The sequence below is a fragment of the Nelumbo lutea genome, chromosome 8 (genome assembly GCF_056320005.1).
Source record: "Nelumbo lutea isolate HS-2025 chromosome 8, American lotus-T2T, whole genome shotgun sequence".
Taxonomy (NCBI): Eukaryota; Viridiplantae; Streptophyta; class Magnoliopsida; order Proteales; family Nelumbonaceae; genus Nelumbo; species Nelumbo lutea.
Genome location: NC_142691.1, coordinates 23,926,927 through 23,941,038, shown reverse-complemented (window position 1 = coordinate 23,941,038; position 14,112 = coordinate 23,926,927). Strand labels below are relative to the sequence as shown.

At 33.2% G+C, this 14,112-nt stretch overlaps 2 protein-coding genes across 2 annotated transcripts; one reads left to right on the top strand and one right to left on the bottom strand.

Annotated features, from left to right (window-relative positions):
- Positions 1 to 537: 537 nt before the first annotated feature.
- Positions 538 to 2,931, bottom strand: SKIP1 (SKP1 interacting partner 1). The gene is made up of 2 exons (XM_088959823.1): positions 2,216 to 2,931; positions 538 to 1,400 (listed from the first exon to the last, which is right to left on the bottom strand). The coding sequence occupies exons 1-2, from the start codon at positions 2,572 to 2,574 to the stop codon at positions 827 to 829; spliced, it is 933 nt and encodes a 310-aa protein (XP_088815949.1). The 5' UTR covers positions 2,575 to 2,931; the 3' UTR covers positions 538 to 826.
- An 8,150-nt stretch (positions 2,932 to 11,081) lies between these two features.
- On the top strand, positions 11,082 to 13,503 carry LOC148843384 (DNA repair protein RAD5B-like). The gene is given in 3 exon segments (XM_088959409.1): positions 11,082 to 11,086; positions 11,929 to 12,929; positions 12,932 to 13,503. Coding segments are annotated over 3 exon segments (1,578 nt in total).
- The last annotated feature ends 609 nt before the right edge of the window (positions 13,504 to 14,112 follow it).

The following is a 14,112-nucleotide window of genomic DNA, read 5'->3' as shown; positions in this document are numbered from 1 at the left end:
ACCAACAATGGCACATAAATGGCACATCAGAAGTGTCTTTCTTTCTTTCTTTTCTTTTTCTTTTTTTCCTTTTCTTGAGGTTCTTTGGTGCTCTTGGAAGATAAGCGTGTTTGTCTTCCTTTTGTAAATCTTCTATTGATGATTTAATGAAAGTGTTATTGATCAAAAATAAAAAAAAAAAGCAAACATAAGGGCATTACCAACAATCATTCTCCCAGCTTGATGAGGTTGTGTTCTTAGGATGAAAAGTTTCTATTCAAATCCCTCAATCCCTTAACTTTGATAAAAGAAAAAGCCCTGTAATAAGCTCCTCTCATTAGATGTAGAAGCAATACTTAAATTTGTTAGATGATGCCAACAGGAAACCGTGGCTCTCCTTGTTGAAGACATTAAGGGTAATTAATCTCACAGAGCAGTTGTGTTGCATGTTAGCCTTTTTCCCTGGTGAGCCCTCATTTTAAGTTTCAAATACAGTTACCTTCATTATTGAAAGATTAAAAAAGTATCACTATAATGAATTAAATTTGACCAGGAAGATTTTCTTTTTGGCAATAACAGTTGAAGATCAAATATTACTAAATGTTGGGACGAAATAGTACAATCCAGTAGCTTGATACAACAATTTAAACAAACAAGATCAAGGCACACTAAATTTCATATTAGTCATATAGAATGTGTCCTATATACAGAAGAGAGAAACCCATGTATTGTGGTACCTGACCCCATGTTGTAAAGATCATCAGGTCATGGGTGATGCATCTTTGCTCATTTTACCCAATCATCGGCTCATGGCCAAGAATCACCAGATCCTCTTTCACTTGATTGATTAAATCCGGAAAACATCAGTTTGGAACCGCTCATCATACAACCTCCAATGGCCATATCTCTCAGTATGGAAAACTGACCGAGGAATGTAGAAGTTGGGTTTGACAAGCTTCTTCAAGTTCTTCAGGTTTTCTGATGCATTTGCCATATCCCGGCTAGTCAAGTTTGAACACCCAAATAAATCCAAGTACTCCAAGTTTGGACACCCTTCAGAGATTGAAGAAAGACCATGTGCAGATAGCTTGGAAAACCGGAGCTCAAGGTGCTCCAACTGAGGCATAAACTTCCCAATTGCAGCAGCCTCTGCATTCCCATCTTGAGGGCAAGCATTTAGATAATCATTTGGCACAACACCAAGATGTTGGGAAGGGTCTATCCAATTTAACAAGTTTCGCTTCAAAATTCTGAGGTTTGGACACATCCTGCCAATCAACTCCAGTGATTCATGAGATATTTCATAGCAGTAGCTGATATCCAACTCTTTAAGCATGGGGCAGTTGGAGGCTATCTTAATAATTGATGCATCAGTCACATGTTGACAGCTCTTGATTGAAAGAACTTGCAAGTTTGGACATCTGAAAATGTAAGAAGCAGAAGTGAATACGAGGAATCCCTTCATCATTTCAGATTAGACTAATACCTTGTAAGAACAAAAAGTTAAGGTGTGTTAATCATGAACTACAGAATGAAAAAGCAACGCCTCTTCCTGCAATCCTTTCTATTACAAGTTCATGATTCAAGATCTATAATTTATCTTGTCCACTCAGACACGAAATACCTGAAGCAATTCCTTTATCGTATTTGTCATTGTCATTCATTTCCTTATCCCCTCCCCCAATATGGATCCTTTGATAGAAAACTGCAGGCTTCCATGCTTTGCTGGACTATGCATCATCCTTCTGATGAAATTTGTTCTGTTGAAGGGATGACTACGTGGTATCATCAATTTTCTAAGGCTAGAGAAGCAATTGAACTGGAAATTTATTTTCCTTTTTATTCTCTTCTCAGGAAGGTTCTCAGTTTTGATGATTCTGTTGTAAAGAACCCAACCTCCTTTTGCGCAAATGAAATTCGGTAATCTTTTGATTTGCAGAATCACATTTTTTCATCACAAAGGAGAGATTTCTAACAAATTTAAGAAATGGGATCCCATACATAATGAATAAATTAGCACTAACAAATCAACATGAATTAATTTCATCAATTAAACCGTAACTACACTACACAAATCAATTTCGCAACTAAAACCAAATTAACCAAAAAAAGAGCAACAAAAAATGAACATGAATTAGAATCATCAATTCCACCGAAACCCTAACACTAGCAGCAATTTCAAAACAAGAGATACAATAAACAAAAAGGAAAATGGGCAAACCCCCAAAGCAGATACCTTTCGGCGGCGAAAGAGAGAGATCGATCGGAGCAATGTCTGATGCGAATCTCCTTAAGAGCTCCAGCGCTCCACTCGACAACGGATCGAAGCATGTTGTCGACCTTCCTCTCGAAACCGGCAGACCACCAGAGAGACGACTCGGTGCCCGATTCGAATCGGGACTCGAGGTCGAAGACGGAGAAGAGAGAGGGGTCCTTGCAGGTATGAAGCCAGGACTTGCACACGAGCATGGTTCCCTTCCATCTCTCCTCCAAGCTTAATCGGGACAGTATGTTCGTCAAGCACTCGTGAGTCAACTCAGCCCAGTCCGAGTTGCTCCTGGTTTCCTCTTCCCCACCTTCTCGTCCGTTCTCCATTTGCAAATTGCAAATTGCAAAGACAGGATTTCGTCTGAGAGGCGGTTATAAGCAGTGGAGTTATGAACTTATGATACAACATCAGTGACATCTTTCCTACCGTCAAATTGGAATCTAATAATAACCGCTCCATTTTATTGGCGGTAAATTCTTTCTGACGTCAATCTAATGAGTCCGGATATGCTCCTCACAGCATATCGAGTCCGGACTGCTACTCATACTGCACTCCTTAAACCGACCTCACAGGAACATTCCACCATGGATCGGGATTCGGGAGCATCTCCTATGAGGTCGGTGTGAAGTGCGCTCCGTGAGGAACGCGAGAAGATGGAATACAGATATCTTCCTGGCAACCACTTTATGTCTAGAGGTGTACATAGGGTTGAAATAGGGTTGTGCCGCCATCAGCATGATTTTGACCTGACACGGCATGACTTGACACAATATATTGGGTGTCCGGATGGATATGCCACAATCGGCAATCGGCCCAGCTTATGGCTTGACTCAGCCCAGTCCATCACCATCTATTTTTAATATATATATATATATATATATATATATATATATATATAATTTTATTTTTAAATTTATTATATAATTTTATTTTATTATTGCATATATAAACAAATATATATATCAAATTTCATATAAAATAAATTTTAAGATTTTTTTAATTTTTTGTTTCTCTAAATTTATATTAAAATTTGCATTATTTTTTTTAAAATTTTTAAAAAATATGGCTTGGCCCACAAACCAACCTGGCCTGTGGCGTGGCACAACCTCGCATGGGCTCAGGCTGTGGGCTCTGCCGAACCGACCACCAAAGTATCCTAGGGAGGTAAGCATGGCCCGATGGTCCACGACCCAACATGATATAACTCGCACTTTGTACGGACCACACGTAAACTGTGTTATACCAACCCAGCAAAGCCCGACTTACACATCTACTTATGTCACTTGCAATGATGCACCTAGAGATTTTCTGATGCGTGGCTGCAATGAAACGTGAGGTATGTTTAAGGAGGATTATGAGAGAAAGGAAATCCAAACTAGATAAGATGAAGGGAGAGTTAACTCATCACCTTAAGGTTAGGAGAAATCGAGATTCAATCCTCACACCATCCCCACAACACTTAGAGCCCTGCATTATGGAGATATTTCAAATGCACGACTATAAATGTTGTAAAGATGGTGTGAGGACAAATTTTGTAAAGAATGAACCCGGAATTCATCACCTTAAGGTTATGAGAAATCGGGATTCAGTCCTCACGCCATCCTTACAACACTTTGAACCATGCATTACGGAGACATTTCAAATGCACGGCTATAAGTGTTGTAAATAATGTGACTGTGTGAGGACAAATTTTGTGAAGAATGAATCCGGTCTCCATTAAGAAACATGTTTTCTCCCTTCTACCTAGATAGAGCCTAGAGGAGTACTAGTGATCATTTTCGGCCCAGTCTGGAAATTATCAGCTTTGGGCCTAGGTTGAGTCCTCAGGCTTGGAACGACACACATATTTAAAAATTATTTCTGCATATTTATATATGATATTTCATGTTATATTTTATATTTAATATATAAATATTATAATTTGATACTTATAATACATGCTTTTTACAAATACTTTTAAATTGCATTTGCCATTTCTTATTTTAAGGACTTATTTCCTTTTTTCGTTTAAAATTCAGTACTAATAAAGGCATTTTAACTACAAAAAGGAAGTCAGTCCTTAAAATAAGGAATGCCAAATGCAGTCTTAGTATTTTTTTTTAATATTTTGTACTGTTTATCTTTTTCTTAAACTTTTAGAGGTTGACACACTTGACCCAAATGATTAAACTATTGAACTACCAACAATAAGAAAATAATTATATTTTTGGGTCAATTTAATTTTGTATTTTATTTTTATCATCAATAAATACAAATCTTTTTTGTCACACTTATTTTTCTTTAATATGATTAATCTAAATATTAGAGATGTGCCCACATCTTTTCTACAATATATACAATCTTCTTAAAATTTTTATTATTAGTTATAACATCAAGGATTAACTCATTTGACTTGAAATGTTGAATTGTTGACCTACCCCCTAACAAGAACACAATTTCACTTTTGGGTTAGTTTTAAATTTTGTATTTCATTACCAACATCAATAAAAAGTTTTTCATCAGGCTTATTTTTCTCTAATTTGATTAATAAAATAGTAGAGACACACAAAAAATTTTCTATAAATCTTTTTACTTTTTTTTTTGTATTTTGATTTGATATGAATAATATACAATATTAGACATGTACCCAAACATTTTTTCTATAAATTTCTTGTGCTTTTGTCTTCTTTCTGAATTTTTATTATTTAATTAAATATCAATCATTGATACATTTGACCCGAAAGGTTAAAATATTGACCTAACACCAAATAAAAAAAATAATTTTATTTTTTGGTCAGTTTTAAATTTTGTATTTCATTTCTGTCTTCAATAAATTAATAATTATTTATTACACTTATTTTTCTTTTATATAATTAATATAAAACATTAAAGATGTGCCTGATTCGTTTACTTTTTTTATTTTTTTATATTTATTGTAAACATCCAAAACAGGTTGGAAAACCACCAAAATAACCATAGCAGTACCCGCTTATAGGAAACAAACAAAACAATAAGCTTACCTGTGTCCAAATCATTTGAGTTGTCCTTTACTCCAAAATCTTGTGCTGGAAATTGCAATGTGTTCTCTTCTTATCTCCAGCTTCTCATCTTTTCCTTTTTCTTTTCAATGGATGAGTGATGGAAACTTTTCTCCAATAGTTGTAACAAGAGGAGAGTTCCTTATATAGAATTACAGATTTCCTCACACTCCAAACCCATCAAGGAGTGTGTAAAGTTTTATCCTAGATAGACAATACCTTTTTCCAGTTATTCTTCTACTTGAACTAGGAGTTTTACTGAAAACAAAACACCGGGAGATGATGTTGCATAGACCACTTTCAATAGAACTCTAACATTTATTTCTATTTTAGAAGTTTTATTATTTAGTTATGACATTGAAAGTTGATCCATTTAACCTACATGGTTTAATTTCTTATCCATCATGATGGAAAATTAATCTTAATTTTGAGTCGGTTCAGAAAAGCATAAGTTTTATATTGTAATTAAAAGTATTGGATATAAATCTAATTGTTAAAATTTATTCGGTGAGAAAAAAATTAGCGTACATAGAAGATTCAATGATAGAGAATGGTAGTTTGGTATGTAACACGGGTACATAGAAGGTGTTTCTGCCACGTGGGTGCTTGTCAATAATGAAAAAACGCCCATTCTTCCAAGACCCGTTTTACACAAAAAATGTTTCTGCCACGTGGGCAGTGAGCAACACAATTTTGTTTGGTATGTAACATTTTACATGTATGTGTTGACAGGTAAGCACCATGTAGGATGTACATCAATCAACCATTGGGGGAAACGGTTCACCAATGCATGAAAAACGTTAAAAGATTAAATAATGTTCATATTATTAAAAATTCAATATTTTTACAAAATTCATCATGAAATTATGTAGTAACAATATAAATTATAATTTAATGAACTATTCAATATAAATGTCATTCAAATAATAAAACTTTAACATTAAAAAATAAAACATTATTTAAATATTTCAATAACTAAAAATCTAAAATAAAAACATTAAAAATAGCTAAGTAATGTAACAAAATATTTAATATTACATAATAACATTAAAATAAATATATTCAAATAATGAAAATTTTTAAATATTTTACATTTTATATAAATATTTAAATAACAAAATATTAAACATAAAAAAATTTTAAATAGTTAAAATAAAAAAAAAATTATGTAATAAATTTAAAAATTTCTTAAAGTAGAAAAAATAATTATAATAGAATTCGTAATGTTCATATTAATAATAATTTAATATTTTACAAAATTAATAATGAATTATGTAATAATAGTACAATTATAAGTTTATGGATTATTAAATTCAATGAATAATTAATATTTTAAAAAATGAAATAACAATATTATTTCAATGACTAAGTAATATTGTAAATAACTAATTTTACTTATATCAATTAATAATTATAGAAAATAAGTATCAACAAAGTTATATTTATTAGTAAAAATTTTATAATAATAGTGTATATTCATTATAAATATGCTTTCAATAATTATTTACAAATGTATTTTTATTTTTGTTATTTAATTGAAGATTATCAATAATTATTGGATATTAAGCATTTATAATTTAACTTTTGAAATTTAATTTTTTGTATTTATTGTATTTTTGTTATAAGTTTATTTTTAGTAATTATATATATTTTTATAATTTATAGATTAATACTTATTAGATATTAAACTATTGTTTAAGATTACACTATTTATTGATTAATTTATTTTATTTTTGTAATTATTTTACTTTTATTATATATCTATTATATTTTCATTATAAACTTTTTTTAATGATTGTGTACATTTGATATAAAATATCAATAATTATTGGATATTAAACTATTGTTATTTATTTGATATTAGATTATAAATTTAGTTGAAATTAGGAGTGCTCAATGATTGGTTTAGTTCAGTTGCAAGATGTTTCGCCAACCAAATCGATCTGGTTAAGTCTGTAGTTTGTCACTCAAAACCGATTAACTATTAGAGAAAACCCACGAACTCGGGTTATATCAATATTGGTCTATTTCGGTTTAGTTTGTTTGTTCAAAATATTTAAACTTAAAAATTAATTTTAAATTTCATAAATTACAATGATATTATTAAAAATAAATTACAAAAATTAAATCTATGATATAAAATATTTGGGACTAAAAAATATGAAAACTTTTCTACTTTCTCGTATTACAAAATTAAAATTAAAATATAAAATATTAATATATATTTATTAAACCAAAGCCAATATGAAATACTAGAAAACTGATCAACTCAGGTTGAGATTGATTGCATTGTCTATTAAAAAGTTAAAATATAAAACAATTATATACTCTTATGTATATCTATTATTTAACTTTCGCATAACAAAGCATGGGTCCCCATCACCATGCCTCTCCTTGTTCCACTATCCCCACCCTGCATTTTCTTTGACTTTCTCTCATCTCTCCTTCCCACCACTCCCATTAAGCCATGTCACCCAACTACCTAAAAATATTCCTATAATCCCTCTCTTAAAGTATTTCATTTAAAACAATTGAAAAGTATCATGTTGCCCAAATTCCTAATCAATTCCTAAAATGCACCCCCTAATCTATATCCACTCTCCCTCATTTAAAATATTCATATTAATTAATAAATAATTAAATATGTTTAATATTTAATCCCACACATATTCAATGAGTATTAGATAGTGTTATTAACAAAAGTTAATAGTTACAGTTAGTAAATTACCAAAAATTAATAAATATTATTATTAATTAAATCATTAACAACATTTTATAGAAACTGAAAACTCAATACCTAATTTCTATAAAATTGAGAACTATATTTAACAATTATCAAAAATATAAAAATTTAGTATTTGTTATTATAATAATTAATAATCAAACACAAATGGGGGAACAAAATATTATGATGTTAGAAAATGAAATTATTAATTAATTTATATTTAAAAATAAAAGATAAATTAGTGTAATTTTGTTAGTAACTATCAAATAAAAAATATATTTAATAACAATTTAAAAAATCAATAAATCCCCATAATTACACAAATATAATAATTTTTTCAAACATTTTTGTAAAATAACACTTTTGAAATTAAAAAAATATAAAGTCATTGAAAAATTATTTAAAATGCTTTAAATTGAAAAATATTAGAATATTTTAGAAAAATTAAAAAATATTATTACATTTAAAATACATTAAATAATTAAATTGTGACATATGGCTAGGGCTGTTCACGAATTGGGTTGGGTCGGTTTATTGAGATTTTCCAACCAACCCGACCTGGTCGGGTTACCTAAAATTGAAACTGAAACTAACCTTGTGTTAAGCAAAACCGACCTGGTTGGTTTGAGTTGGGTTGGGTCGGTTTTAGTTGGTATCGGCTCTAAGTTCAACCATGCTTGAGAGTCAAATTGTATTAGAGGTTGTGCTTGAGTTGAGGGGCTAAGGGGGACATGCCAAGTTAGAATAGAAGTTATCAAGAAAATAGAAAGTCAAACTGTACTAGAGAAAGAAGACTGAAATTTGTATATTTCAAGAAACCTTCTACTCTAAGTAAAAAATGACACCTAATTATAATTGTAATTGGTTGCCTATTTGGTATAAAAGACCATAGAAACTAGGATTCTTTGATTATTTTCTTTAAACTTTTCCCAAAAAAATTCCTTGTCTAGTTGTCTTACAATAGTTGCCATTAATGTCATTCCTAACTATAAGACTAGAAATTAAGTTAGGTTGTAACTAGGATAGAAACAACTTAATTAAATAAGAACTAAGTAGGTTGTAACTACTAACTAGGAACTAAGTACTAACTACTAAGTCGATTTTGGTTTTCATACATAAAAATCAAAACCGATCGACGGAGAGGCTGATATCCTTGTTGGAAGGGATAGAATCCATTGTATAGATGGCTGAGCCATGCTAGATTGTTGGGCGAAATTTCAAAAATATTTTATCCCATCTGGGAACTGATTTCCCGATGTTTTGAGAAACAACATTTTTTTCGAATCGATCTTGCATTGAAACTAGACTATATTTGAAACCAAAACAAAAGGAGATTGTACTTGATATGGATACCACAAGCATAGATCCTAAGGTGGAAGTTTATATCTAAATCAATCTTAAAACTAGCCTCCACTAAAGATGGCGCAATGTGTGGGCAAAGGCAATTCAGCAACACTATTTTCAACAAAAATGCTATCCAACTTGCTTGGATCAATAGGAGTGCAAGCATGATGTTTTTCAACATTTTTCTTGCAAAAGCTAAAGGAAAAACTTATAAAAAATCGGTTCTTGAAAGCTTAGGTCGAAATAGGGTTTCTTGGAAGACTAGAGAGAACAAGAAAGTGAAATGACAGCCTAGTTTGCCCTCTTCCATTTTATCTTTTTATGAAGCATTCTCCTAATCTAATTAAAAGATTATTCAAATCTGATTTGAATCTGAACTCTATTAAGAGATAAGCCTTATCCTCTTAAGAGGATAGGTACTCTATACCTAATACCAAACCTAGATTCGACCCAAAGCATATGACAACAGCTTAATTAATCTTATTAATTTGGGCGTTTGATACATTTTCTTCATAGGTCCATGACCCTAAGTGTTGCATGGCCAATTTAGGCCTAATATTGTATGGCGTGGAACCCCACAATGGTTTCACATAAGTCTACATGGTTTTGGTCCCACCCCTAAAAGAGGCTAGGCCAAATTCACTGCATAGGGCAGTGAACCCCTAAACCAATTAGCACTGGTTCAATTTGATCCCACCATTTATACCTAAATGATCATTGGACCCAAGGATAATGGACCTATGTGAGACAAAGCTTATTAGGTAATCAGGCATGTAATAGTCTCTTACATTTAACCTCTCGGCCCATAATGATCAAAACACTTCCCAATAGGGAATGACCTCTATCTTAGTTGCAAGGTGTAGTGCCACACTCTCTATTTGGATGGATCCCGGGATTAAAACCTTTTGCATACATTTTTTCATAAAATAATAGTATATATAATGTATAAATACATTTTGCAAAATTAGATTTCAATCACAAATAAAATCCACTACCGACAATTTAGGTTTCCATCAGACAGAGTGTAAACCCTGATGTTCACTTTGTCTGACAAAGGGTTCATCCTATCACTATGATCACCCACTTAGATTAATTCTTGAACTGCCCCAACATACATAAGTATTTGACCCTTAATGGATCTCACTAGTTAGGCTATGTGTAATTTTATAATATTGCCCATCTATCTCCAAGGTCTAGGGCATAACTAAAAATCAGTCGGGTTTCAATGTTTCTTCCAAACACTCACTACTTATGCTTGGGGTCTAATCCTAATAGTTGAGACAAGCTGCTACAACTACTTGGCAACACACTAATGTTAGCTGGGTCAAAATAAACTCTCAAATTTTTTCTAATGACTATGAATATTTTAAACTAACACGAGTTTCTTAAGTATTCAATTTAAGGGATAATACACAGAAACATACCAATATTATCATGAAACAACAATATACTTTATTCATTTACAAATAAATGTTAATGTATAACATTCTAATTGGAGCTAAGGACTTACATTGTCTAACACTCTCTCTCCCCAGTTGCTCAACTGTGGACAACTTTGCTCCACTAACGCTTTTTACAATATCAAAAACAACATCTAGGTTTATTTCCATGCTAGTGATTTTATCTATGAGTCAACAATCTCTCCCTTAATATAGTATCCATGTCCAAAGGAAGAACGTGCAATTCATGATTTTGTGAGATGATTTGTTTTTCTTTTTTTCTTATGCTGCCCACTCATCCAGGAAGAATGCGGTAGGGAAGAGAATAGAGAGGGATTGAGGGGTGGTGGAGAGAGAGGGGAAATTAAATTATATTTGATTAAAGCTTGGAGTCTAGACTATAGGGCTGGATTCCATTAGTTTCAAATTCTTTTGGGAGCGAGTGACATGTATAGAAAATTTCTGTTTCTAGGGTACAAACGAGAAATGAAAAAAAAAAAAGACAAAGATAAGATAAGAAATTAGATTCTGAAAGAATAAGAGGAACCAAATGATACAATCACTTGGCCCTAGTATTTGGATTACATCAATGAGAGATAAGATTGACTTCAGATACAACAAGGAAACTAATGAGATAAGCTGATATGAGATAAATTGATAAATTCCAACACAAATAAACTGATAAATTCCAACACATCATGGGGTCCTCATGCACATGTCATCTAACATGCCCCCTTCAAGCGAATAGTTACGCCAGAACATGAAGCTTGAGCTTTGACCACTAAAAGCATGAACCACTAAACGGTTTAGTAAAAACATCTGCTACTTGATCTCTCGAAGATACAAACTGCACATGAGTTCTCTTGCTAAGTACTAAATCCTGTAAGAAGTGGATACCTACTTCTATATGTTGTGTTTTGGCATGGAAGATAGGATTAGAAGCCCCAGCAACAGTGACGGCTGGCACTTTGTTACCCATGGCTGAAAAGAGTATTCCTAAGGCCCCAAAGGCAAATGAGAAAAATTTCCTTACTACTACACATCATCATACTAAATGTAATCTTGATGAGTTCCATGATGAACTCCCACCCATGCGAAATATACAACAAGACATTAATTTTAGGGCTAGAACCGTAATTTTGTACACTGTGACAGGAAGGCTGCCAACGATTGGGCTAGAATCGTAATTCCCCTTGTAAATTCTTCAAAGGTTAAGGTTTGTGGTCGATGTGTAGCTACGCCAGAAAACCTTAGTTTGATGCAAGCAATCGTACTGTATGTAAGCTTTTACATTCACAGTTCTAATTTTACTAAGGGTGATAAGTCTTCATGGAAGTTAGAAGTTCCTTCATACTTCGATTCTACTCTTTATCCTCTTCCTGCTCTTTTTAAATTGCTGAAAATTAAGCCATATCAGAAGGCAGAATTTACCCCGGAGGATCTTGACAATCGAAAACGTTCCTTAAACCTAGAAGGTGATTTAGACGACACTGCAACACTCTTGCCTCTTTTGAAACGAAGAAAGGAAGGCCAACATCCTGAGCAAAGTAACGATGAACAAGTTATCTCAGAGTTAGCTCTAAATAAGCTTGTCGATACTACAAATACATACAATTGGGCGGAAATGGATCCTCTAAAAACACTCATGTGTGATCTAAGGTTATATCAGAAACAAGCTCTTTATTTGATGACAGAATCAAAGAAGGGAATTGATGTTAAGCAAGCAACCAAAACACTTCATCCATGTTGGTCAGCCTACCGTATATGTGATAAGAGAGCGTCTGCAATCTATGTTAACAATTTCTCAGGGGAAGCTACTACACAATTTCCCAGTGCAACCAAAATAGCTAGAGCAGATGCTATGGGACTTGGAAAAACGGTGACAATAATTGCTTTAATGCTTGCAAATCGAGGCAGAGGAAAACCTGATGATGAAGAAGATTTCATGATCACGGATGCTGCAGCAAATTATGAGAAAACAAACAGAAGTAACAAGGCGTTTAAAACAAAAGCCCCAGCAACAGTGACGGCTGGCACCCTTATCGTTTGTCCTATGGCTTTGTTAGACCAATGGAAGGATGAAATTGATACCCATTCAGAGCCAGAATCTCTTTCAATTTTTGTGCACTATGGTGGGGATAGGACCAATGACCCAAAGTGCTTTCAGGATATGATGTGGTCTTAATGACGTATGGAGTCTTAACGACCACTTACAAAAATGATTCAAATGAAAGCATTTTTCACAAAGTATAGTGGTTCAGCGTACTGCTTGGTGAGGCACATACTATCAAATCCTCAAGGACACTATGTGCTCTGGCAGCCTTTGAATTGAATGCACATTGCAGCTGGTGCCTTACGGGTACTCCCTTGCAGAGTAACTTGGAGCATCTCTACAGCCTTTTATGCTTCCTGCATGTTGAGCCATGGTGCAACTGGGCATGGTGTCACAAGTTAATTCAGAGGCCTTATGAATCTGGAGATGAAAGAGGGCTGAAATTGATTAAGGTTGTCTTAAGGCCATTGCTGTTGAGGAAGGAACGGATCCTCATGGGAAAATACAACAAGTTGCAGCCTCGAAAGTACGGTCCATACAAGATCATGAAGAAAATCAGCGACAATGCATATGTCGTGGGCCTACCAGATCATATGGGTATCTCTAAGACATTCAATGTTGCTGACCTCCATCGCTACCTACCTGAGATGACACTTGCATATCCTAGTCACGACTAGGGGTCGAGTTCTTTCCAAGTGGGGGAGAATGATGGAGGCCCATCCCAAAGCCCACCTCACCATATGGGCAGCAACTCCTAGGATAAGGATAGGGGTAAGGATAATTCAAGAAAGGATAATTCAAGAATTCAAGATCCATCAAAAATTCAAGAGATCAAGATAATCCAAAATTCCAGAGATCAAGATAATCCAAGATTTCCAAGATTCATGGGAAAGATCCAAGAAGATCGGACGGTGAAGATCAAACCAAAGAGTTCGATCCTATCAAGACCAAGATCAAGAAGAATTCGATCCTATCCAGATTAGATGTTTTGATATCTATCTTAGTTGTTCTTTCCTAGTTATTCCACAATTTCTAGATGTACTATAAATGTTGCTCTTTCCAAGCTAATACACACTTCATATTTTCTCTTCAATTCTCGCCACCTTTTCTCTCTCCTCTAGAGATTTTCTTTCTTGCTTCGCTAGAAGCTTGTGTTCGTCCGATGCTTGCATAGCCAGCCCGATTTATTGCTTCTACGCTGCGTCAGACTCCATCATATCCTATTAAAATTTGAATCTAATTATATTATCATATTTATTAATTTTAATATATAAATTTTATATAAC

Excerpts from the sequence above, each read along its gene's own strand:
- SKIP1 (XM_088959823.1), bottom strand. The coding sequence starts at position 2,574 with ATGGAGAACGGACGAGAAGGTGGGGAAGAGGAAACCAGGAGCAACTCG. Across the intron at positions 1,401-2,215 it reads CTCTCTTTCGCCGCCGAAAG|ATGTCCAAACTTGCAAGTTC; the intron begins GTATCTGCTTTG and ends TTACATTTTCAG.